This window comes from Gopherus flavomarginatus, chromosome 7 (genome assembly GCF_025201925.1).
Source record: "Gopherus flavomarginatus isolate rGopFla2 chromosome 7, rGopFla2.mat.asm, whole genome shotgun sequence".
NCBI lineage: Eukaryota > Metazoa > Chordata > Testudines > Testudinidae > Gopherus > Gopherus flavomarginatus.
In genome coordinates, this window is record NC_066623.1 from 95,443,532 (window position 1) to 95,468,678 (window position 25,147).

The window sequence follows — 25,147 nt, forward strand, 5'->3', positions numbered from 1 at the left end:
TTTTGCTTCACTCACATTTTACTAATCCTGCTAGTTTTTATAGTTAAGGAAAAGAGAGACAAAGATTAAATATGCCCTAGGTGAGATTCTGAGAAGCACTGGACACAGAACTTGCAGCCCAGTTCCCTTAGAAGAGACACAGAGGATTCTTTGTGCCCTCCGAAGCCCTTGAGGCCTGTGTAAGTTACACCAGCTTTCCAGGGCTGCCTGGGGGGTCACAGCGCCACCCTTTAATGAGCACTGCAGCTCATTAAGCCTTGTGGTGGATTTAGAGCTACCTGTAATAGTTCATGAATGTGGTATTTTGAACTAATTGTGTTATCTGCTGCTTGCAGATATTGTGAATCATAGTTTTGTCAGGAAATGTATCCAAAAAGGGGAGGTGTGGTTATTTGCAGAAAGATGTAATTATCAAGACAATGCAGAGCAATTTGCTTTGAAGCCCTGGCTCAGCCCCTGCTTGCTGGGCCTGCCAGACCAGCTCCACCAGGAGGGACTCAGCCCCTTGGAGAGGGAAAAAGTCAAGCAATTTCAAAAGGGTTTACACACACAAATACTTCTTTGAGGGGATCTGACACTTAAGGGGGAGGATGACCCAGACACTGTTGGGGAGCTAACTGACCCCTGGGCCTCTAGAGGTCAGGGTAAGACAGGGCTATCTAAACCTTTAGGTAAGATAGATATGAACATAGACAATTTTTAAAACAAACAGTCTCTCATATCCTATGCTGCATTCCTACTGTTAAGGTTAAATAATACTTTGTTTTAGGAAGGCTGTGGGGGGTCACTATATTCACCACTGATCACATCTCATGAAGGGAAGAACAGCAGGTAGCCAAAACCCAGTTGGATCTACTGATCAGTCATGTTTGGTATCCAGGGCACTGTAGCCTAGCACGCAGGCTGAGAATGGAAGAATCAGGGAATTCCACCACAAGGAGGTTAAAGACTTGAGACCTAAGATACAGGGGGGTGCACTAAAGAGTCTGGAAAAGGGGACAGACATAAAGCTTGCTCTGAAGTGTGTCACTCCCCTCCAGATACGTGCCCCACCCGGCCACCTACACCAGGACTTAGGAGGGGACGCTTAGAAGCAGAAGTGCAAGTAGGTACCCTGTACCTGCAAGAGATTTCTAGTAGGTTGCGGGGGCCAGGGGAGGGTGCAAGGCTGCACTCTGCTCCTTTCGGGCTAAGGAAGGCATTCATTCCTAGGGCTTTAACAGCACAATCCATGTGCTAACAAACTTAAACAAAGCTTTTGTAGCATATGTAGTGCTGTTTTATGTTGGTCAGGAGCCCTCAGGAGGTGGCAGGGATGGAAGGTATTTAAATAAGTGGTTTTGGTTCTTTTTCTCCCTATTAGTCTGAATTATCTATGACAGTATGAATGTCATAGATAAATCATTAGAGGAATGCCTCTGCATGCACAGACCAGAGGATGTTTGGATTCTGATGTCAGCCTAGTTCTGCAGCTTGACAGGAATCAGTGGTGTTGTCTCAGTGTAACTGAACACAGAATTCTTCCTTGCAGACAGATTAGTCTAACATGCATTTTGTTAACTGGAACTGGAGCAGCAAAATAAAGAAAGAACACAAGGGCCTCATGTTCGAGCTTTGTGGGTGAGAGAAATACAAGTGAAGATTATAATACTGGACAGTGACAGCCTTAAACCAGCTGCCTCAGGAATCTGCCAGGAACTTTGCTGAAACTATGTTCCTCATCTTAGCAATGGTGCTAAGACTTATCACACATCTGCCCACCTTTATCTGAATGAAGCGCCTTCTGATCTGACAGCTCAAAAATTGTCAGTTTCATCCAGAACAATTTACAAACTTGGAACCTAATCCTCTAACCCGTTAATCATTTGATCAATCCCATGAAGACAATGGGATTATTTGCATAACTATGGACCATTTTTGTGGCAAGAGTTTCAGGAGTCCATTCCTATAAATGAAGTTGAAGCCCCCCCCCCCCATTTGAAATACATTTGGGTACAATAGCATAATGCAGTTTAGGATACATTCTACTTAAAATTTTGTCTTTTATTAAATCATACATATGCGAAAATGGCTCCTCACCCAAATCCCATATAAAACAAACAGACTGAACACTACATATTTGGGGGGGAAGTGAAGAGTTAAGCATGTTGATGTTCGTACATACAAAACACCCATTTCAGCACTGCACTGGAAAATATAGTTGAATGTAATTTTCTATGGAATTTGAAGAAAGTTTAACAGCCCCAATTGTTTTCTGCATTAATCAGTACCTAAAAGAGTTAAATGCCTTTTAAGAGAAAAGAATCAGTCCACACTTACTGGGGGGGAAAAAAAATTCTTTCCACCTGGTGTTCAGAAGAGTGCTACAAGACACATACATAACCTCATGAGCAAAGGGTGGAGAGGATAATGTGGGAGGATATGACCAGCAATAAATAAAGTCCCAAAGAGGCAGAGGTTCACAAACTTGCAAACCTAAAAACCACCTCATCACATAACTTTTTAATGTCCATAAACCTGGTAACCGCAAAGGAACATTGAAGCCCATTAACAAGAAATGTGTGGCAGTATGCTGTCACTGACTAGGCTCAAAGGCTCATTCACAGCTGAATAGCTAAAAATTAACCTTGCTCTTTTAGGCTAAATAGTCATATCACTGGCTCCATCTCTGTTACATAACAGAACAAAACTCCAATGGGGCATGGTGCTGGCACAGAGAGTCTCAGTTATGTGATTTTTCAGAATTTCATGTCATGTACATGAAATAGCTGGTACTTACGATTAAGCTATTTCTATGCACGTATATTCATCTTGGTATCTGAAGTTATGATTAGCAGCTACGTTTACTACATGTTTGCTCTTGTGGTAATGCCCACAAGTTATTTAGCCAGCACATAAAGGGACGAGTCAAGTTGAACAGCTCATTAAGGAACACTTAGCTCACAACGGACCCTGGAAAACGCCTGTCTACACTTAATGGACCTTTCCTGTGAACATTCTAACTACAATACGGGTGGGGGTGATGGACATGTAACTTGCCCATGTGACTCCAAATACCATCTTTCACACTGAGAATAGATTTCCCTTCACTTGGAAGAAGCAAAAAGGCCCTGGAAACATCTCCATTTGCTTCTTTCCTGTTCCAGTTTCTGGACAATGAACATATACTAATGGGAGCGTTCTAACCAAGGGACTGAGGACTTCAAGGTAATCTGGAGCCTTCATATTCCTTGATCCTTTGCAGATGGACTTATGAGTTGCATATGGTACAGAGACTGTTTTAGCCTCATTGACTGCTGATTTCTCTCCTGCCTTGCAATGGACAAAGATCAGATGTCTGCTCTGCTGACTTTCTCACATGAGTCAGCAGCCTTTGATACCTGTGGTATAAGCAACGTAGCTCTTGCTTGAGTGGTTCTGTTCTTTCCTCTCCAAATGTCAAAGCTTGTTCCCACTGAAGTCAATAGCAAAACTCCTTTTGTCTTCAGTGGAACAGGATTTGGCCCCAAGAAATCAGAGAATGTGATTTTGATCAACTGCTTATCTGTCTAGAGATATTCCTCAGGCATGTTCTGCCAGGCTGATTTTGATTGCCCCTCCTGTATGTCATGTTGAGGAAAATAATAAAACAATGTGGGCTGTAGTTCTATCAAGATGCACATGGCACAAACTGTTTTTTGCCTCTTTTCCATCAAACCCAGATGGCGGAGCATCTTTGCTTGCTTAGTGCCTGGCGGAGAGCAATACTTAGATAAAGGCAAGCAGGCAGCTGCTTAGTTTGGACATAAGGGAGGCACTGATAGTGTGTTAAAGGAAAATGGGGTGATTATCCTTCCTATCCTTCTTTCATTTAAAAGGTTTCCAGTTTGGGGTGCTGCTGGATCCTCAATGACACCTGGAAGTACAGGAGGCACCAGGGACCTAAAGTATCATTTTACAACTGCATTTGTTTAACACATGCAGGGCCACGTGGGGAGGTCACGTTCCCCCCACTTGCGTCCCTCCTATGAGTGCAGTACTGGCAAGAAATGATTTCTACTTGCACCACTGCTTAGAAAGCAGCCTTATGGCCATCTTGCACAATGACTAAAATAGGGGAAATCTCCATCAGACAGAACCATGGCTTTTAGGGCTATTTTCTGCTATTGTGATCCTTTTACCTGGCATTTTATGGGACTGGAGTGGAGGTAAAGAAATCACGGGAAGGTCTTGGTGACACCATACTGTACCATTCAAAGCAAGAGAGTCTTCCATTATTTAAATTCCTAAAATAAGATCTCATCACTGCTCATTTCTTGACCAGCCATAAAATGCTCATATGATATAAAAATTAGTTCTGTGGTGCTTGGCCACAAAGTGAAACATTCAAATTTTAAACACTACACAGCTTCAAGATGACCACAAAATTCAACGGAAGCTTTTCTTCAACAGTATGCGCAATTTTAGAATTGTTTCATCTTAAATCTCTACTGGAAGACTGACTTACGGATGTTCTGCTAGGCTTTCATATCCTCCCAGACTCTCAGCCAGCGTGAGAAGCTATAGCAGGAAATACAAAAGTTCACTTTGAAAAACTGCTTGTTTATTTGAAACAAAGGCAAGAGGATTTAAAATAGCTACATTGTAGAGGAAAAGGCAATTACATTTTATAATTTACTTAATTTTGAAGTGGAATTCGCTGAACTAGAAAACCACAAAAAACTTTCATACCATGGAAAAAATATTGGATGCAGTAAGAAAAAACAATTGGTATGTAGTTTACTAGCAAAATATTACTGGATCTGAAAACATCTGGCTTAACTCGCCTAAAGAAAAGAAGGAAGAGACAGTAAGCAACTCAAGGGAGAAATTTTTGTCAGGGCTAACCGGGCTATACCCATGAGCTCTGAGTACAGTCAGAGTGGGGATGGGGTGAATCTCTTGGGGGGTAGGGGGGAAACAGAACAAAAAAAACCAAACTTTAAATTGAAATTACTCCCTTCTCTCTCTTTGCCACATCCCTCGCCTGTCCAAGCTATTAATTCTTCAGGTTTCACGCCCCACTACACTTTCTGGGCCCAATCAAGGGCAGAACTGATGGAACACTGTTTCAGAGGTATTTTACTTGTGTTTGCAGCCTTACTAGAAGCAAAAAGGTCATGAGATTCTTTTCTCTCAAGATGCCTCATATGATTTTGCAAACCCAGAAATTTGGAGGAGAATCCAAACTGTTGGATACTTAACAGAATTCAATTGCTGATCCTTTGAGGAATGCCCACCATCCATTAAAGGTCTTCACTAATCACTGATCTTTAATCATAAATATGTTCCTGCACTAGATGACAAAATGCTCTCTACATACTCTGCTGCATTCAGAAATATACACTAGATGTGTGTCTGCTGAGGATGCAGCAAATGCTGTCAGGATCAGTATGTCTGCTATTATTCCTCTTGCCTCTTCTGCATTCAGGAGTAATCCACTCCTTGTATACCCAGTCTATTTTAGAAAACACCTCTTTCCTTAAGCATCAGCCCAACAGCTGATTAGTCAGGACACTGAGGGGCTGGAGGTAAAAACACTCAGAGGGAGGTGAATCCTTGATTCTGGAATTTGATTCTCCCTATTAAACAAACAGAGGCAGAGACGGCTGACCTTCCAGAACAGGATGAAAGACTCATTTTTGTACTCGAACCTTTGTTTGTGGGATGTTATTTGATTATGTGAAATTTCAGTTGTGATTTTATGTGGGGAGTGAGGGCTAGTGGTGATTGGACGGTATGGGAGGAAGAGAAATCCTTAATTTACCTGTCAATATAGATACTAATTGGTTTCAATTACAATATGGAACAGAAGTTACAGTATAAGCAAGTGTAGTGAATGGTGAACAGAAGTTACATTAATAAAGTGAACAATTGAAAACAAGTTCATTTATCAGTTCTACAATCTCACCCATGGTCTAAGGAACAGAGGCTTGTATAGAAGCATTTATTAATCCACTGGGCCATTAATTAAATTATGAATTAAAAGGACAATTAACCACTTTATCTCCTGTTTTTCTGTTCTGACACTTGAAAATAAGAAGAAAATCTTTCCATGAATAAGCAGTGCAAATAGTGATAAACATATTAAACAGTGCTCTTCATCAGCAGATTTGAAAGCACTTTTCAAAAGGTTCTGTTAAATGATGACGTTTAAGAAAAAGGGAGCTAAACAATGCTTTAAAGCTCATGTTACAAGAACACCTGTCAGGTGATCTGCCAGAGAGGCAGCACTTCCTTTTGGAATATTGATCATGAAGAAGTCTCAAAAGGCATTTTCTATTGTCAAGTATTTTAAAATGTTCTAGCAGTGTTATATCAGAAACAGTTCTTCTGCTTTCAAATGCATTAACAGTTGTTGGAATATATGCAAATACTTTCAGTAGCAACACATGGTTTAAACTTGCTATATAAGCCCCAGCTATGACTGTAAACACTTCAAATGGGCTGATACTTCCTTTTCTTCCTTCTCGTTACTGTCTCATCTCATAATTATCCATTATTTAGATTGTGGTACTACCCAAATAGATTAGAAGCTTCCCAAACAGATAGAAAGAGAGTCCTTGCTTTGAAAATAACCACTTCCTCTTTCACTCAGAACCCTAACTGAGTCACAATCAGGTTCTCTTACAGAATTAGTTTACATTCATTTGAAGGGAAATTACCTTTAAATTCTTGAGAAAGATTTCAGCCTGTTCAAGATTTCCTTTAATATAAAAGGCGACCATCCCAGAACAGCCAGTGGACTGACGCTTCATTACCTCATGCTGAGGATGCGAGGGCAGTCCTGAAATTAGTCACATTCTGAATAGAACAACTTATACAGTCTGTTAAAATTGCATCAGAGAAGAGCAAGCCACACTAAGGTCTTGTCTACACTACAAAGTTGCAGCGCTGGTGAGGGGGTTACAGCGCTGCAACTTAGGATGTGTACACACCTGCAGGGCATTACCAGCGCTGCAACTCCCTGTTTGCAGCGCTGGCCGTACACCCGGTCGTGCCTCGGGTGTAGAGGATCCAGCGCTGGATCACCAGCGCTGGTCATCAGGTGTAGACACTCACCAGCGTTTTTGTTGACCTCCGTGGAATAAGCAGGTATCCCAGCATACCTGAGGAAGCCTCTCCGGTAATCAAGCAAACTCCACTGCCCTCCAAGCAGGTCTCCTTCCCCGCGGTGTGCTCTGGCGTTCCCCGACCCCCCCTCCAAGCAGGTATCCAGCCCCGGGGTGTGCTCTGGCGTTCCCCGACCCCCCCCTCCAAGCAGGTCTCCTTCCCCACGGTTTGCTCTGGCGTTCCCCGACCCCCCCTCCAAGCAGGTATCCAGCCCCGCGGTGTGCTCTGGCATTCCCCGACCCCCCCTCCAAGCAGGTCTCCTTCCCCACAGTTTGCTCTGGCATTCCCCGACCCCCCCTCCAAGCAGGTCTCCTTCCCCGCGGTGTGCAACAGCGCTGCAGCGTGGCCAAATCTAACACCACTTGCAGCGCTGGTTGCTGTAAGTGTGGCCACTCTGCAGCGCTGGCCCTATACAGCTGTACTAATACAGCTGTAACAACCAGCGCTGCAAAATTGTAGATGTAGACATACCCTAAGGCACATAAAAAGCAAACTTCAAGTGTTAAGCAGCATAGAATCAACTGCAAGATAAATGCCTATGATGGAGTAAAACTTACATATCAAATTCAATGGATGTATCAGCAACACCTAGGAATACAGCACCCTATACCAAACAGAGCCAGAACAAAAATATCTTCTCTTCGGAAATCCTGCTACTTACCAGGATAAACGACTTTTTCTACCCGGGGATTTGATTCAAGGTACTGAGCAACAGCCTGTGCATTGTAGAAATGCTGCTTCATCCGGAACTGCAGTGTCTTTAAACCCCGATTGCAAAGGTAACAGTCAAAAGGAGATGGAACTGCTCCAAGGGCTATAAAATAGCACAATATTACAAATATATAAAAAACCTCTTCGGCCTTATTGAATAAGGTCTTAGTTTCCAAACTGACCCCTGATGTTAACAGATGCAACTCCCATTGATTTCCATGGGAACTTTGCCTGTTTATACCAGGGTGTAATTTGGCCCTATATCTGGAAACTCAAACATAGTACTCTGATACCACACTAAAAATATTCTAACTTTAAAACAAGATAAGGGGGAGAGAAAAATAAAGACAGTTTGTATCTCCTCCTCCCCTCCCCCCAAAATATAAAAGAGTCAGGCAGGAGATAAAACACTGAAGACTCAGGGATGAATCTTATCAGACATAAGGTACTCCCTCAGATTACTTTGTATTTGCCCTGCCTCATGTTCTTTATTCAATGGATAAAAATGAATTTGTGAAAATACAGACCAAAAAATGCAGCTGCCAAAACATAAGATTCCTAACTTATCATACAAAAATCATGTGTGCGCGCTGAGTGCTAGGGTCCTGAGTCTAAAGGAAAACAAATCAAAAAATGGACACCAGCTACATAAAATAATTTATTAATTATATGCCTCCTTATATATGTGTAAGGAGATATTTTGCAGGGTATTAGGGAGGAGAAAACAAATATTTAAATAAGTTTAGAAAGGTACTGTCCTGACAGTCCTGCAGCCAAAGCTCCTCTGTTTATCCACAAAACAGATACTGCTTCAATCCTGATCTGAAAGGTCTACCTCCAACCGATGAGGGCAGTTATTAATGGTTTGAAGTACAGTGGGGCTAGAGGCTCAGTTCTGTTGGCACTGTACAAACATACAGTAAGAGACAGTTCCTGCCAGGCAAAGCTTGCTATCTAGGACCCCGATCCTGCAAAGGACATACAATGCCTATTTTTATATGCGGAGTGCTCTCATTGACGTCCGTAGGACTACTCACAGAGCCTAAACATTAAGCATGAATGCAAGTCTTGCCAGGATCCCAGTCTCATTTAAGGCGTTTCTATATTCAGTCCTTGGTTGCTGCTGAATTGGTCCCCATTAAAAAGGTAATTACCAAACCAAACTACAAACACCTTTGTGTGACAGACTAACGATATCCTGGACCTTGTGGAACCTTGTAGAATTAAGATAAATTTTAAAGTAAGCTAAACCTTATTGAATTGGGGTTAATACTGTTAGGGTCCATTGTATTAACTATGTAATTGTGTGTGTGCTGTTTATAGAACCGTATGTACCTTTTCTAGTCGGAGGGGGTTGCTAATGTAATTCCTCCACTATCAGCCTTTTGAGGCCACTCCCCTGGCAAGGTGCACATATACTAGTTCAAACTGATTCTTCAGAGACCAAACAGACAAAGAAAGGATTTTTGGATAAATAGCCTGCTTTCTAATTGCCTCAAGGCCTTCTTTCTGATCCAGCAAATGGGCAGGGCCCTAATCCTTAGGGAAGAATTGGAAGGACTTGGCCTACTAAGACACCATTAAACTGGGTGGCTGTTCTGAGCTGAAGCTGTGATTAACTTGAAACAACAAGAAACCCCTTGGGTGGAATATTGAAGATCCCATATTAGGGCCGGGATGATCACTGATAAGCTTAGTAGCATGCGTTTTTATTGGTTTTAATATGTTTTGTCCGTACTGCTTTTATCTTAAGAATAAAATAGGCTATGCAGGAAGAGCTATGTGATAACTTATGACTCTTAGGGCTTGTCTACATCAGAAAGTTGCAGCGCTGGTGAGGGAGTTACAGCGCTGCAACTTAGGAGGTGTACACATCTGCAGGGCACCACCAGCGCTGCAACTCCCTGTTTGCAGCGCTGGCCGTACTCCCGTTTTGTCTCGGGTGTAGAGGATCCAGCGCTGGTGATCCAGCGCTGGTAATCAAATATAGACACTTACCAGCGCTTTTCTTGACCTCCGTGGAATAAGCAGGTATCCCAGCATACCTGAGGAAGCCTCTGGTAATCAAGCTGGTCTCCTTCCCCGGTTTGCTCTCGCGTTCCCCGAACCCCGAGCAAGCAGGTCTCCTTCCCTGAGGTTTGCTGGGTGGTTCCGGGAACGCGAGAGCAAACCGGGAAAGGAGACCAGCTTCGCCGCGGTTTGCTCTCGCGTTCCCCGAACCCCGAGCAAGCAGGTCTCCTTCCCTGAGGTTTGCTGGGTGGTTCCGGGAACGCGAGAGCAAACCGGGAAAGGAGACCAGCTTCGCTGCGGTTTGCTCTCGCGTTCCCCGAACCCCGAGCAAGCAGGTCTCCTTCCCTGAGGTTTGCTGGGTGGTTCCGGGAACGCGAGAGCAAACCGGGAAAGGAGACCAGCTTCGCCGCGGTTTGCTCTCGCGTTTCCCGGAACCACCCTGCAAACCGCAGGGAAGGAGACCTGCTTGCACGGGGTTCGGGGAACGCGAGAGCAAACCGCAGCGAAGCTGGTCTCCTTTCCCGGGTTTGCTCTCGCGTTCCCCGAACCACCCAGCAAACCGCAGGGAAGGAGACCTGCTTGTTCGGGGAACGCGAGAGCAAACCGCGGCGAAGCTGGTCTCCTTTCCCGGGTTTGCTCTCGCGTTCCCCGAACCACCCAGCAAACCGCAGGGAAGGAGACCTGCTTGTTCGGGGGTTCGGGGAACGAGAGAGCAAACCGGGAAAGGAGACCAGCTTCGCCGCGGTTTGCTCTCGCGTTCCCCGAACCTCCCTTGAAGCCGCCCAACAGCGCTGCAGTGTGGCCACATCTAACACCACTTGCAGCGCTGGTTGCTGTAAGTGTGGCCACTCTGCAGCGCTGGCCCTATACAGCTGTACTAATACAGCTGTAACAACCAGCGCTGCAAAATTTTAGATGTAGACATGGCCTTATCAGTCTCTGTAGAGAAAGCAAGCAAGTGGGCAAGGTGAGCCTCTGCTAGGGAGAATACAGTCAAGGTAGGAAGTAGTGCAGCTTGGAAATACCCCAGTAAGAAGTGGGTGAGACATGGGTGTCTACACAAGAAAGGCAATGGCTAGGGAGCTAGAAGCCTGAGAGTAAGTGCCCTTGCTGAATCACAGAGGGAGAATACAGGTACAATTGCCCTGAGCTGTGACACCTGGCAATAAACTGACACTATCAACTCATTTCACATAGGCTAATAGATGACTTGAGATGAATTTAAACACATGAGGTGAAGTCCTGGCCCCATTGAACTCAATGGAAATTTTGTCATTGATTTCAATGGAGGATCTTGTTGTACCAATTATATTAGACCAGTTAAAAACCAGCAGGATCTTATTAAAGAGGACAAGACAAAGATGCCACATTTATTATGATAACAATTTATGACTAATAACTAATATCTTAATTCTTATACACACACATTATACCTATTACCTATACACACACACACACACATTCACATTATACCTAATACCTATAAACACACACACACACACACACACACACACACACACACACATTCATTCATTCATTCATTCGGTGTTCTGCAGCTGCTGCATAGTTACCAGTCCTGAAGATAGCTTAAGTTCATGGCTTGATTTTGCAGCTTGGGTTCGTAGCTTGTGGCAGCTAACTGGCCAGGAAAGCTGGGCACAAGGCTGAGCTGGATCTCTGTTGGGCAGGCACCGATGTTCTTCCATGTTGGCAGCAGATTGTTACCCAGAGTCTCTCATCTCACCCTTCTTTTTTATAGGCTTTTAGTTTGAATTCAAAGTGTATAGGTCTTGCTGCGTCACGCTGCCTCTGGGTTTAGATTGATCACCCATCAATTGCAGGCGTGACTTTCAGCCTTGGACCTGGCTTTGATCTTCCTTCTGTTGTTCTGTTGTCCTTTTCTTTTTAGGGTGGATGCCTCTTACTTTGTTTAGGGCTGTTGTCTAGGTCTTCAGCCGTTGGTATTTGAACTTTATCTCATCAGGACAGGCTGGGGCTGGAGGTTGATTCCATTATTCATACATACCTCATTCACACATCTAAACTAAACTAATAAGATTACAGCAGGGTTTGCAAAAATGAAGGTTGGAGGAAGCTTTTACAAAATGGAGTGTGTTTTAAAATGGGGTTTCAATTACAATATGGAACAGAAGTTACAGTATAAGCAAGTGTAGTGAATGGTGAACAGAAGTTACATTAATAAAGTGAACAATTGAAAACAATTTCATTTATCAGTTCTACAATCTCACCCATGGTCTAAGGAACAGAGGCTTCTATAGAAGCATTTATTAATCCACTGGGCCATTAATTAAATTATGAATTAAAAGGACAATTAACCACTTTGTCTCCTGTTTTTCTGTTCTGACACTTGAAAATAAGAAGAAAAACTTTCCATGAATAAGCAGTGCAAATAGTGATAAACATATTAAACAGTGCTCTTCATCAGCAGATTTGAAAGCACTTTTCAAAAGGTCAGTATTATTTATCCCCATTTGACTGCTTGGGAAACTGAGGCACAGAGAAGCAACATGACTTGTTCAAGTCTACCTAGGAGGCTGCTGGCAGTAGGGTGACCAGATGTCCCGATTTTTGGTTTTTTTCCTTATATAGGCTCCTGTTAGCCCCCACCCCCTGTCCCGATTTTTCACATTTGCTCTCTGGTCACCCTAGGTGGTAGACAGGAATAGAACCCAGATCTCCCGAGTGCCAATCCAGTGCTATGGACACTAGGCCACAATCCATCCCATTTAAATTCTTGGGTCATATTTGTAGCCTAGATACATGGATTTCATATATGTAAATACACCACATGCAAAAATTTCTGTTCTGTACAGGCATACTTGGATCCAGTAAGTTTTAAAGAATTTCCTGTGTTGGCTACTTACCATCTTGTAAGAATTTGAGCCTTTCATAGAGATCATCACAGTTTACTGAAACCAATCCCATTACAACGTCAGTGTGCCCTGAAGATAAAAGAGGAACATTAAATTGTTAACTTGTTTGTAGTCAGGAAGCTTTCAATATATAAAGGGTTAGGGGTTGTTTTCTTGGTCCTGCTACTACATATTTCCTTTTCTGTTTTTGCTGTTCAAGACATCAGATATTTCTCCTCACTGCTGCCATCATCTATGCACTGACATTCAGGCCAAGATCCAGATTAGCCTCCTAGATCATGGTTAGTGCTATGCTCTGTAGCCGCTGGCAGAGCCTGCTTGTACAATGGAACAGTTGGCATCTGCCCTCATCTCAGAATACCTGACATTTGAGACACCCTGGCTCTCTACTTGCCAGAAAACAGGTAAAACACCAGCACTTAACACTTCCGTCTAGCAGCTCGTTTATTGCTATGGAGCAGACACAACAGTAGATACTGCTCTTAGCCAGTTTTAGTGATAGTGGCCACTACACGTTAGTGGCTTTTGTTCACTTTTTGTTAAAGTTTGATTTTTTTCGTAATAAGTGTTTATAGCAGAGGCGGGCAAACTACGGCCCGCGGGACACATCCAGCCCACAGGACCGTCCTGCCCGGCCAAGGAGGGTCCCGGCCAGGGAGGCTAGTCCTCAGCCCCTCCCCTGCTGTCCCCTCTGCTCTGCAGCCTCAGCTCGCTGTGCGACCAGCGCTCTGGGAGGCAGGGCTGCAAGCTCGGGGTGGAACGGCTGGCTCCGGCTGGGTGACTCGGCTGCCAGTTCTGCTGCTCTGAGCGGCATGGTAAGAGGGCAGGGAGTGGGGAGTTGGATAAGGGGCAGAGAGTCCTCGGAGCCAGTCAGGGGACAGGGATTGGTTGGATGGGGCGGAGGTTTGGGGGGAGGTGCACTCAGGGGACAGGGAACAGGGTTGGATAAGCGTGGGAGTCCGGGGGGCTTGTCAGGGGACAGGGATGTGGATGGGGGTCAGGTCAGTCCAGGGATAGGGAGAGTCAGATACAGGGTGGAGTCACGGGGGGGCAGTTAGGGGCAGGGGGTCCCGGGAGGTGGCGGTCAGAGGACAAGGAGCAGGGGGATTGGATGGGTTGGGGGGTTCTAAGGGGCAGTCAGGGCTGGGAAGTGGGAGGGGGCGGACAGGGGACCAGGCTGTTTGGGGAGGGAGGCACAGCCTTCCCTACCTGGTCCTCCATACAGTTTCGGAACCCCGATGTTGCCCTCAGGCCAAAAAGTTTGCTGTCTGACACATCACTGTATCACATTATTTTGGGCTTGGCTACACTGGAGAGTTGCAGCGCTGGTGATGGGGTTACAGCGCTGCAACTCACTCTGTGTTCACACTTGCAAAGCACAGCCAGCGCTGCAACTCCCTGGCTGCAGCGCTGGCTGTACACCTGGTCTGCTTGGGGTGTAGCGATTCCAGCGCTGGTGATGCAGCGCTGGTCATCAAGTGTGGCCACCAAAAGCGCTTTTATTGGCCTCCAGGGTATTAGGAGGTATCCCAGCATACCTTTTCAGCCACTCTGCTCATCGTTTCGCACTCCACTGCCCTGGGCTCAGGTGACCCACCCTTTAAATGCCCCGGGAATTTTAAAAATCCCCTTCCTGTTTGCTCAGCCAGGTGTGGAGTGCAGTCAATCAATCACTGACCATGCCTCCAAGCCCCAAACGAGCCCCAGCATGGAATACTTGTGAGCTGCAGGACCTCATCAGTGTTTGGGGTGAGGAAGCTGTGCAGTCACAGCTGCGCTCCAGCAATAGAAATTATGATACCTATGGGCAGATATCACAGTCCAAGCTGCAAAGGGGCCATGAACGGGACGCGCTGCAGTGCAGGATTAAAGTAAAGGAGCTGCGGAGTGCCTATTGCAAAGCCCGTGAGGGAAACCGCCGCTCAGGAGCTGCCCCCACGACCTGCCGTTTTTACAAGGAGCTGGATGCCATACTTGGGTGTGACCCCACTGCCAATCCAAGGACCACAATGGAGAGTTCAGAGCAGGGAGAAGAGGGGGAGGGTGTAGAGGAAACTGAGAGTGAGGCTACTGGGGTGGAGGGAGACACCCCAGAGTCCCAGGAGGCATGCAGCCAGGAGCTCTTCTCAATCCAGGAGGAGGCTAGCCAGTCGCAGCAGCTGGAACTTGTTGGTGAAGAAGAAGCAGAGGAGCAAGTTCCCAGTAAGCAGCTTTTATTTTAAGGATGGAAATGTTTTGGGAGAGGAGGGGGGGCGGGGTTTATGGCTGCATGCATGCATGCCTAGATGTGGAATAGCCCATTGATTTGGTCTATCACGTCTCGGTAAGCGGCCTCGGTAATCTCTTCAAAAGTTTCAGCCAGAGCGTGGGCAATGTGCTTGCGCAAGTTTATAGGGAGAGCCACTGTGGTCCTTGTCCCAGTCAGGCTAATGCCTCCACATCACTGTGCTGCGAGGGGTGGGGGGACCATTGCTGCACATAGGCAAGCTGCATAGGGACCAGGGTGGAATCCACATTGCTGTAGAAGACCCTCCTGCTCTTCCCAGGTAACACGCAGCAGTGATATATCTGGCAGTAGAAAATCCTGTTGAAAATGTAGGGATAGTGTTCAGTGCAGGCCCCCCCCAGCTGCTCTCTGCTTTCCCCAATGCACAGAAACCCCAGTGAGCCCTGACTCAAGCAGCTCCCCTTCCCAGATGAGTCGCGGCAGAAACACTCACCCCATTACTCACCATGTCTTCGCTGCCGTGGCCTGTCTGTGCTATGTTTGCTATGTGTAAATGATGCTACAAATAGTCTACAAACTCCTTCACTGTGATTATAAACAATGCAGCCTCTGTATTAAATGTTTCTATTTCTGTTTTTTTAAGTGTCCTTGAATCCTCCGGCCCTATCACAGCCTGCTGAAAGACTACAGAACTTGAGGCAGAAACCAATAGCAAAGAAGATTTGGTGAAAGCAGTTATTAATCAGTATGCCAGACAGAATAAGAGGCTGCAGGACTGGAGAGAGAAAATGCATCAGTGGAGGGAAACACAAAGCAGGAGAAAGGAATTGGCTACCAAGAAAAGCACAAAGCAGCTGATAAGCCTCCTGGCGCACCAAACGGACTGTATGCAGTCTCTCATAGCCATGCAGGCAGATCACTACCATGCTAACCCCCCTGCCCCAAAGCTCTCTCCCTTGTGCCCCAGTGTTTGCTCAAAACCCCTTTCTCCAGCAGCCTGGTTCTTACCACCACCAGCTGCCCCCAACACCTGTACGTTCACCTACGTAGTTCTCAGGGCTACGACCCTTACCTTATGCACTCAACCCCCATCACCATGCAGCATATTAATCCTGAAGTGCAGCAGGCATTGCACAGCAATCCAGGCAGGACATATTCAAACCTCTGAACATACAGTTCAGCGCCCTACCCCCCTGCCCTTTTATGTACTGTATTTTGAATAAATGGTTTCTTGGCTTTTAAAACTTTTTTTATTATTGCAGAAAGTGAAAAATACTATACCCCAAGGGAAAAACAGGCACTGCAAATCATTGTAACCACTGCACTTCACACCCGTGCAAGGCACCAAACATTACTGTTGGCTTTCAGCCTCAAATTGCTCCCTTAAGGCATCCCTAATCCTTGAAGCCCTGTGCTGGGCCTCTCTAATAGCCTTGCTCTCTGGCTGTGCAAATTCAGCCTCCAGGCGTTGAACCTCGGAGGTCCATTCCTGACTGAATGTTTCACCTTTCCCTTCACAAATATTATGGAAGGTACAGCATGCGGATATAACCGCAGGAATGCTGCTCTCCCCCAAGTCTAGCTTCCCATAAAGAGAATGCCAGCGCCCTTTTAAACGGCCAAAAGCACACTCCACAGTCATTCTGCACCGGCTCAGCCTGTAGTTGAACCGGTCCTTGCTCCTGTCAAGCTTCCCTGTATTCGGTTTCATAAGCCATGGCATTAAGGGGTAAGCGGGGTCTCCAAGGATCACAGTGGGCATTTTGACGTCCCCTACTGTGATCTTGCGGTGTGGGAAAAAAGTCCCGGCCTGCAGCTTCCTGAACAGGGCACTGTTCTGAAAGATGCGTGCATCATGCACCTTTCCAGGCCATCCTGTGTAAATGTCAGTGAAACGCCCACGGTGATCCACAAGTGCTTGGAGAACCACAGAGAAATATCCCTTCCGCTTAATGTACTCGGATGCCACGTGGGGTGGTGCCAGAATAGGAATATGCGTCCCATCTATCGCCCCTCCATTGTTAGGGAAACCTATTTGTGCAAAGCCATCCACAATGTCCTGCACGTTCCCCAGCATCACGGTTCTTCTTAGCAGGATGCGATTAATGGCCCTGCAAACTTGCATCAACACTATTCCAATGGTCGACTTTCCCACTCCAAACTGGTTCGCGACCGATCGGTAGCTGTCTGGAGTTGCCAGCTTCCAGATTTCAATAGCCACCTGCTTCTCCACTGGCAGACCAGCTCTCAATCTCGTGTCCTTGCGCCGCAGGGTGGGGGCGAGCTCCTCACACAGTCCCGTGAAAGTGGCTTTTCTCATCTGAAAGTTCTGCAGCCACTGCTCGTCATCCCAGACTTGCAGGACGATGTGATCCCACCACTCAGTGCTTGTTTCCCGAGCCCAAAGGCGGCGTTCCACGGTGCTGAGTACGTGCGTTACTGCCACAAGCACTTTTAGTGTCTTGCACGTCAGGCGAATCAATATCATCGTCTGACTCCTCACTGTCACTTTGGAGCTGAAGGAATAGCTCAACTGCCAAACGTGATGTGCTGGCAACATTCATCAGCAAGGTCCTCAGCAGCTCAGACTCCATTTCTAACAGAAATCGCGCTGCAGACTCACAATGGCGCCAGACTGCTGGGATGTGTAGCGATGCACCACGGGGCGTTGGGACAGGAAGCGGAATGACCCGCACCCTTCCGTCCTCTTCCCACAACCCACAGTGCCAAAATGGGACGAGGTGCTCTGTGGGATAGCTGCCCACAATGCACCACTCCCAACAGCGCTGCAAATGCTGCAAATGTGGCCACACTGCAGCGCTGGTAGCTGTCAGTGTGGCCACACTGCAGCGCTGTCCCTACACAGCTGTATGAAGACAGCTGTAACTCCCAGCGCTGCACAAATGTAAGTGTAGCCATACCCTTTGTTTTTGTTCTTAGAAGAATTCCGTAGGGCCTTCTCAAAATATACAGGATCACCCAGGATAACTCCTTTCACAGACTCCCAATAACCTAATATTTGGTTCTCAAAATTTTTCATTCTATGGTAAACCAGAAAAAGCTCTGTCCTGGTTCCGTGGACTACAGTTTGAGAAACCTCTGAACAAGAAGAATTCTTAGCAAATACAAGTATATTTATAAACAGTTTCAGAAACAGTGACAGCCCCAAAGGAAAGGAGAGAGTTATGTAACACTTCTAATTAAGAAGGATCCTGGAGTTTTGTCAGTTCTAATTTCTTTATTACTTGATTTTTCTCAAGCTTAACACAGAACTGCTTTACTGCAGCACTAAAGTTTATTTATAAAGTCATTAATTTTAAAGGTTCCCACAATGATTGCTAAACAAACAGCAAGATGTTTATGCCTTTGCATCCCAGCGTGCTGCAAAACATTTCACACGCTCGCTCTGCTAGAACCCTTATTTCAAAGTTGACCGTCATCTTTTTGCACCTCCTCCCTCCATGCATCTTAGAATTTGTCTTCTTTCCAGTTGTAGATGGGGCTCAGGTGTGCTCTAGGTACACTGATGACTTAACACCACCTCAGGTACCTCCTTATACAAGCTGGATTTCAACAACCACTTCTCTGAAGGATAGAGGTCTCCAGAATTTCTAGGCACACTTCAGCTGAAAACATGTTAAGTGTTTTCTTCCAGACTCTGTTTAAATGGAATACTTTAGTGGAGGAAAATGGGATGCTTTGTATTCTTATATAGACATACTTAGTCTCCAATCCTATAACATTTGTGCACATACTTAACTGCTGTGAGTAGTTGCATTGATTTCAATGCAACAACTCATGGTAAGCATGTGTGTAAGAGTTTGTAGGACTGTGGTATTAGATTGCAAGCTCCTTGGAGCAAGAGGTGCTTTTTTTGTTCTATTTGCATATTGCCCAGCACAATGGGGGCATGCTCCATGATTGCATAGACACTTAGACAATGCAATAATTCATGTTACAGGTGCTCATGGAGTAATGACCTATGAAATTATGGACATATACAGGAAGTAAAACTTCTGGCTAGAGAGAGGGCAGTTGTGCAGAGTTTTAAAACACAAAAAATTGAATAAGGTGTGTTGAGGCATTGCTTGTATGTTAATTCCCTTCCCCCTATTTTTTGTATCTGTCTTTAAAGATTGTGAGCTCTTGTGGAAAGCACTGATTTCCCTTGGTGTGACTTACTCCTGGGGAATTCTGCACTTCTGTGCATGCTCAAAATTTATGTCCTTTGCTGATTCATTTCCCTGCAGAAAAATGACTCTGACAAGGCAACCACAAAATTGGTCATGCAACTCTCCCAGCAGTATGTTTTGGGTGCCCCGGGCAGCCGGCAGAGAGATAAATCACTGTGGGGTGCAGGCAGAACTGGAGAAGACATGGCTGGTGGCTCCTACCCTGTGCCAGGCTCAGGTGCTAGTCACAACTGGGCTGGGGAGGATGAGACTTCCTCTTCCCCTGAATGGCATCTGGGCTGGGTCCAACCTACCCAGATTTCTCCCCGAGTTGTAGGAAACTCTGCAAACCTCTTCTCTCCCCTCACCCCCACCCACCCCGCCCATGCTTCCTGCACCCATTGCTCCTCCGCTGCAGGCGGGAGAGACTCCCTGTACAGGGAACTGCTCCTGCATCTAGACCCCCTCATACCCAGACCCTCCTGCACCGATTCTTCTGCCCCCCACACCCGAAGATGAGCCCCACTCCTCCTGGACCGCCCACACCTGGATCTCCCCCATGCCCCAACCAACGGCACCTGGATCCCAACCCCATTGAGCCCTATTCCTCAGCATCTGGGCCTTCCACACTTTGACTCCCCCGCCCCCATCAACCACTTTCCTTGACCCCTCTGCTGAGTCCCCATTATTGTTGCACCCAGAGCCCCCCAAGCCCCTGTCCATCTGGATTCCCTTGAGCTGCCTGCACCCACACTGCACCACACAGAACCCTCTCAACTCACACCTGGATTCTCCCACCACACTAAGACCCTCCAAACTTGGCTCCTGCTTGGCAGACAGGCACCTAGTGCAGAGGGGCAGGCCCAGTCATTGTGCTGTATCAAGGTTGCATGCAGCCTCACCACTGAGTCTATCCCCTGGGATAGGGGAGCTACACAGTGATCTCCCACATCTGTGCAACCAGTGGCCTGGGCTTCTCCAGTGCCATGCTGGAGCCGCCACTTTTTGACAAATAAAATTTGCAGATTACGTTTTTTGGTGCACAGTGCCCTCCGGAGTAAAATTAGCAGAACAATAATTTTACTGGCAAGGACTTACTATGTTCCTTATACAAGTCCAGAGGAGAATTATACAAGAAGGACATAATTTGTCACCTAAATGCTACAGTAGTGGGCACCTTCAAAATACTTCAATAGTGAAAGGTGAGTGAAGAGAAAGGAGAGATGGCTTGTACTATTTCTAGCAGATCTGCTGAAGGGCATGATGGCCAAAGGATGAGTGTGCTCTCTGAGGAAAAGACCGCAGCAATGAGAACTCTTAGGCAGGAAGCTTTGGTCTTACTTTCTATATGGAATGTAGAAAGCCTGGTCTGCCAGAGGCTGTGGTATCGCAAAGTAATGGTTTTCACTTGTGAAGTGCATGTTTCCTTAATGAATGTGTGATCCAGCTTGCAATGTATTTGAGATTCAGAGATGGTTTAAAACAGATTCCCTGCATTTGCTGTACCCCTTAGAGGGCCAGTACTGAAGGGAAACTGGCTTTTTCCTTGGCAATGGCAGCTATGCTGCCAAAGTGTGCAATTATCTGTTGGTGTTGATGTCCACCAAAAACAAATACAAGTGTTACTTAACCATCTTCATCTCTACACTCCACAACCATTACCTTATAAAAGTGAAGCAACCTTTTGTACAAATCAGCTACAGTTCTTCTCATTAGGGATGTGCGAAGTATTTTCCATCCCCCCCTTCATCACTCCTCAAGCACCAGAGAACACTCTTCTCCCTCTTTCCCCCTCCCTTTCCCTCCCGCCATGCAAAAACACTTCCAAGGGAATTCTGTAATAACCCACTCATGTTTGTATTTTCTGGACCTTTTGAGATACTATAGGCCACTTCAGTGGATTATTTAGCAGGATACTGCATAAGAAAGGATGCCAGTAAATAGACTTGGAAATTTCAAAACCTTTTTTCTTAAACTACCTTTGCTGCTTTCTGCTAAATGTAAGCTTTTATTTGAAAAGTGTCTAGCTACCTTCTAAAAGGTTAATGTCAATGAAATCTACCCACAATGTGGGAATGCGTCAGAATAAACCCTTCTCCATCCTAACTTCCTACATCTTGTCACACCATAGTGAGGACTCAGGTGTTAGATTTCAATAATATTAATGACATAGTAAAATATTGATAAGACCTCGCCTCTATAAAAAGGCTGTACTGAGCAAAGAATGCCAGCTTTGTCCCGTTCATTTTATTCACTATTGTTCCACTTACAATTCATATAGAACATTCTAAACAATTTAATGTTGGATTAAAAAAGTGGGTTTTAAAAGGCCAGAGAACTAGTATGTGGTGTAATATTAGACTTCTTTTCTAAAAGGAAAAAACAAGTCTAGATTTCATTTGCTTTGTGAAAACTTTTTTATGTTTTCGAAATTATCTTTGTAGTCTGTCTGACAAATGCCCCATTTTATTTCCCCTTTCATTAAATTATCCACTTTAGAAATTCAAGCATACAGAAACAAGTTCTATGTTGGTAAGACAGGAGTTAAGACTGAAATTGTTCTCATGTAGAATTCCATTCCATTAAAAAATTCAGACTAAATCCTGCTTATTTTACCTGTCAAATCTTCAGAAGATTACAGTACAGTATCAGTTATAATATTTAAATTTTCAGTGTTACACAAAATCAAACCAGATTTGCTATTCTCATTCAAAAAGTGTGAATTTGATCCTACACCATTCAAAATATATCTTCAGTTAAACATAAAATGTGATTTTAAAAAAATTCTGCAGTATGATGAAAGCAACAGCCTGTACCAACATAACTGCAGCATGCACTCACCATTGTACAGCATAAAAAAAGCCAATTTTTAATATTTGAGATCCGGATATAATACTGTTGCATGTACATCACAGCTGATCTCAGATCAACAAACTTCTCAGAAAGGAGAGTGACATTTCAAGTCATAAGAGCAGGAGGAACAAGAGGATAACACATCTGAAAGCACAAGTTTTGCGCATAAGTGTATGACCCATATTGAGTCACTGGAGAGCGAAGCTTAAAAAGACTGCTTCGGTATCTAAACTTTGATTATAAGTTTAGGCGTGTGGTCCCCCCCTTCACTTTTAAAGGAAAATCTGAAGAAACTTATCAGTGGTTTGGCTTTTAATTTAATCTTCTCTAGGTGCCTTCACAGTGTAGTAATCAGCTTCCAATTTCAGGTCTTAGATTCCTAGTTGCGAACCATATGCTCTGGGACCTGCAGTAACAGAAGACAAGCATGATATAATTAATTGTGGTGTTCTCTAGTACTGCAGAGCTGTTTGTTTTAGCAAGAAACTGGCCATACATTAGCAATAGATATAGTCATGCTCCTAGAAGGCCTCTGTAGATAAGTTTGACTACTTGACCATTGCAAAAGAGCTCAGAACTTCAATTTTTGGCTAACTTCTCAAATCCACAAATGTTCTATTACAGAGAATAGTTTCAGTTGCATAGTGGAGTAATTCAAGCTATGTTATATCTGTCTTACTAGCAAACTTTGTCATGCCGCACATATGGAAAAGTGATCCTCTCTCTACCCCAAGTTTCTTGTATTTTTTTTCATGCTCCTTTTAACTACACCAATAGCCTGATGCTGTGGCGCAGGGATGTAAGACAGTACATGGGTCTAGTCCCTGTTTTGCCAGTGACTTGTTGTATTAGTTGAGGCAAGTAACTTAAACTTCTCCATTGGCCTGCTCCAAAGAACAGGCTCAAGGTCTTCCACAAGTACCTCCCTGGGGCTCTACACCTAGATTGACTACACTCAGCCTTTTTACAAGTCCCAGTTGTCCATTAAACTATCACCTGATCCCCACAGTTACTCCCTCAGGCTGAGAAGGAGCTAATTAATTATGGTGCAGTGGGACTGGCCCATCTCCCCTTAAAGGGGCCAGTCCCACCCTGTGACAACAGGTTTCAATGATTTGCTGAATGCAGGTCTGAGTTAATTAAGAGCACCTCTGTCACCCTCTCCTCCTTTGCCTAGAGCAGACAGGAGGAGACAGGCATCCTCCAGAATCTCTCTCTACCTCAATATAATACTGTCCTTGGGAGCCAAAAAATCTTACCATGTTATAGGTGAAACGACATTATATCGAACTTGCTTTGATCCACTGGAGCCCCCCAGAGCACTGCTTTACCACGTTGTATCTGAATTTGTGTTATAGTGGGTCACGTTATATCTAGGTAGAGGTGTATATGAATGTTCTGAGGTTCAGAAGGAGGTAAGAGGCAGACCAGTTGAAAGCCTCTGAGTAAAGATAAAGGAAGGACAATATTATGGTAGGGGGTCCACTATGGACCACCAAATCAGGAAGAGGAGGAGAATGAGGCATTTCTAGATTTAAAAAAAAACAAAACCAAAACACAAGATCTGGTTCTAACACAGGACCAGACATCTGTTGGAAAAGTAGTACAGTAAAACACAAAATTTCCAATATGTTCTTGGAGTATGTTGGGGACAACTTCTTATTTCAGACAGTGGAGGAAGTAATGAGTGGTAGTTAGATAAGACTGGCTTCTGACTGACAGAGCAATTGGTTGTGAAACTGAAGATGGAATGCAATTTGGGTGAAAGTGACCATGAAATCATAGATTTTGTGATTCTAAGGAAAGGAAGGGGTGAGAGCAGCAGAATCAAGTCAATAGATTTTTGAAAAGCAGACCAACTGAGAATTGGTAGGGAAGTTCCTGGGGGAGGGGAGGAATCTAAGGGAAAAGAGTTCAGGAGAACTGGCAGTTTCTCAAGGAGACCAATTTAAATTCACAGCAAACTATCCCAATACAAAGGAAAGATTGGAAGAATAGCAAGAGACCAATGTGGCTGCATCAGGAGCACTTCAATTATCTGAAAATCAAAAACTATGTTGCTAAAGATGAATACAAAGAATAGCAGAAGCACGTAGGGACAAAATCCAGAAGTATAAAGCACAAAATGAACTGCACCTAATGAGACATAAAAGCCAATAAGAGGTTCCTAATGTATTATTAAAACAAGAGACAAAAGGAAAAGCCCATGGGGAAGGGGAGATGATAATGACTGACACAAAGAAGGCAAAAGGTATATAATGCCTATTTGCTTAGTCTTCACTAAAAAGATGCTTACAAAAATTAGCAATGCAGGGGAAGGAACACAAACCAAACTAAGGCAAGAACTGGTTATAAAATATTTAGATATGTATTCAGATAGTCAAGAGCCTGATGAAATTCACTCTAAGATACTGAAGCAATCTCAGAATCGTTAGCAATTATCTTTGAGAACTCATGGATGATGGGTAAGGTCCCAGAGGAGCGCTGTGATGGAGTGTACTGGCCCCGCACTGGAGAGGAAGGGGTTAAAACAATGTTCTTAGCAGCAAAAGCCACACCTCCCTGACCCTACTGGGCATTTTCCAACTGCTGCTGCTGCTACAGTATAAAAGGGAGCAGCCTAGCTCAGTCTTGTCTGGCTACCAAGGAAGGAAGGATGCATCTTGCCGGCCAAGGAGCAGCCAGAATTCCAGATCGCAGGAGATGCTGAGTTCCAGGCAGGGGCCCAGGTACTTGCTGATGCCCCAGGGAGATTTCAGTTGCCACTAAGGAGCCCAGAGACTCCCAAGACACCGTGACCTCAACTTCAAGAGTCATGGTAGGAAGCAGCCCAGGGAGGGACTAGCCAGTGTCCTGGCAGCAGTCAGCATGTTGCAGACAGATTCCCCGCTGACTTTGGTGAACCCTTTCACCACTACCAGGGCCCTGAGCTGGGACCAGGTGGAGCAGGGAGGGCCTGGGTCCCCCTACCTGGCTGCCCTCTTTGGGGGGTGGCCCATCAAAGCACCTCCCACGACTTTGACCATTAGGCCATGCATCCCTACAGCCTAAGGGAGTCTTACTGACTCTAGCCACTGGGCCAAGCTTCCCAGCAATCTAGCGAGTCCTATTAGCTCTAACCCTGGGCCTACCCTGCCCTTGCCCCACCT

At 45.2% G+C, this 25,147-nt stretch overlaps 1 protein-coding gene across 7 annotated transcripts in view; it reads right to left on the bottom strand.

Annotated features, from left to right (window-relative positions):
- Window positions 1-25,147, bottom strand: part of CTH (cystathionine gamma-lyase) — an 82,400-nt gene that overhangs the window by 10,807 nt on the left and 46,446 nt on the right. The window contains exons 7-10 of one of the 7 annotated variants that reach the window (XM_050961061.1): window positions 12,738-12,815; window positions 7,793-7,945; window positions 6,684-6,805; window positions 4,487-4,539 (exon numbers count right to left, since the gene is read on the bottom strand). The exons of 2 other annotated variants lie outside the window; for them this stretch is intronic. In XM_050961061.1, the coding sequence (XP_050817018.1) occupies window positions 4,487-4,539; window positions 6,684-6,805; window positions 7,793-7,945; window positions 12,738-12,815 (406 nt within the window). Of the gene's footprint in view, window positions 1-4,486; window positions 4,540-6,683; window positions 6,806-7,792; window positions 7,946-12,737; window positions 12,816-21,538; window positions 22,405-25,147 lie in introns of those variants that run through there. 4 more of the 7 variants (XM_050961060.1, XM_050961059.1, XM_050961062.1 and 1 more) reach the window with 4 other exon arrangements.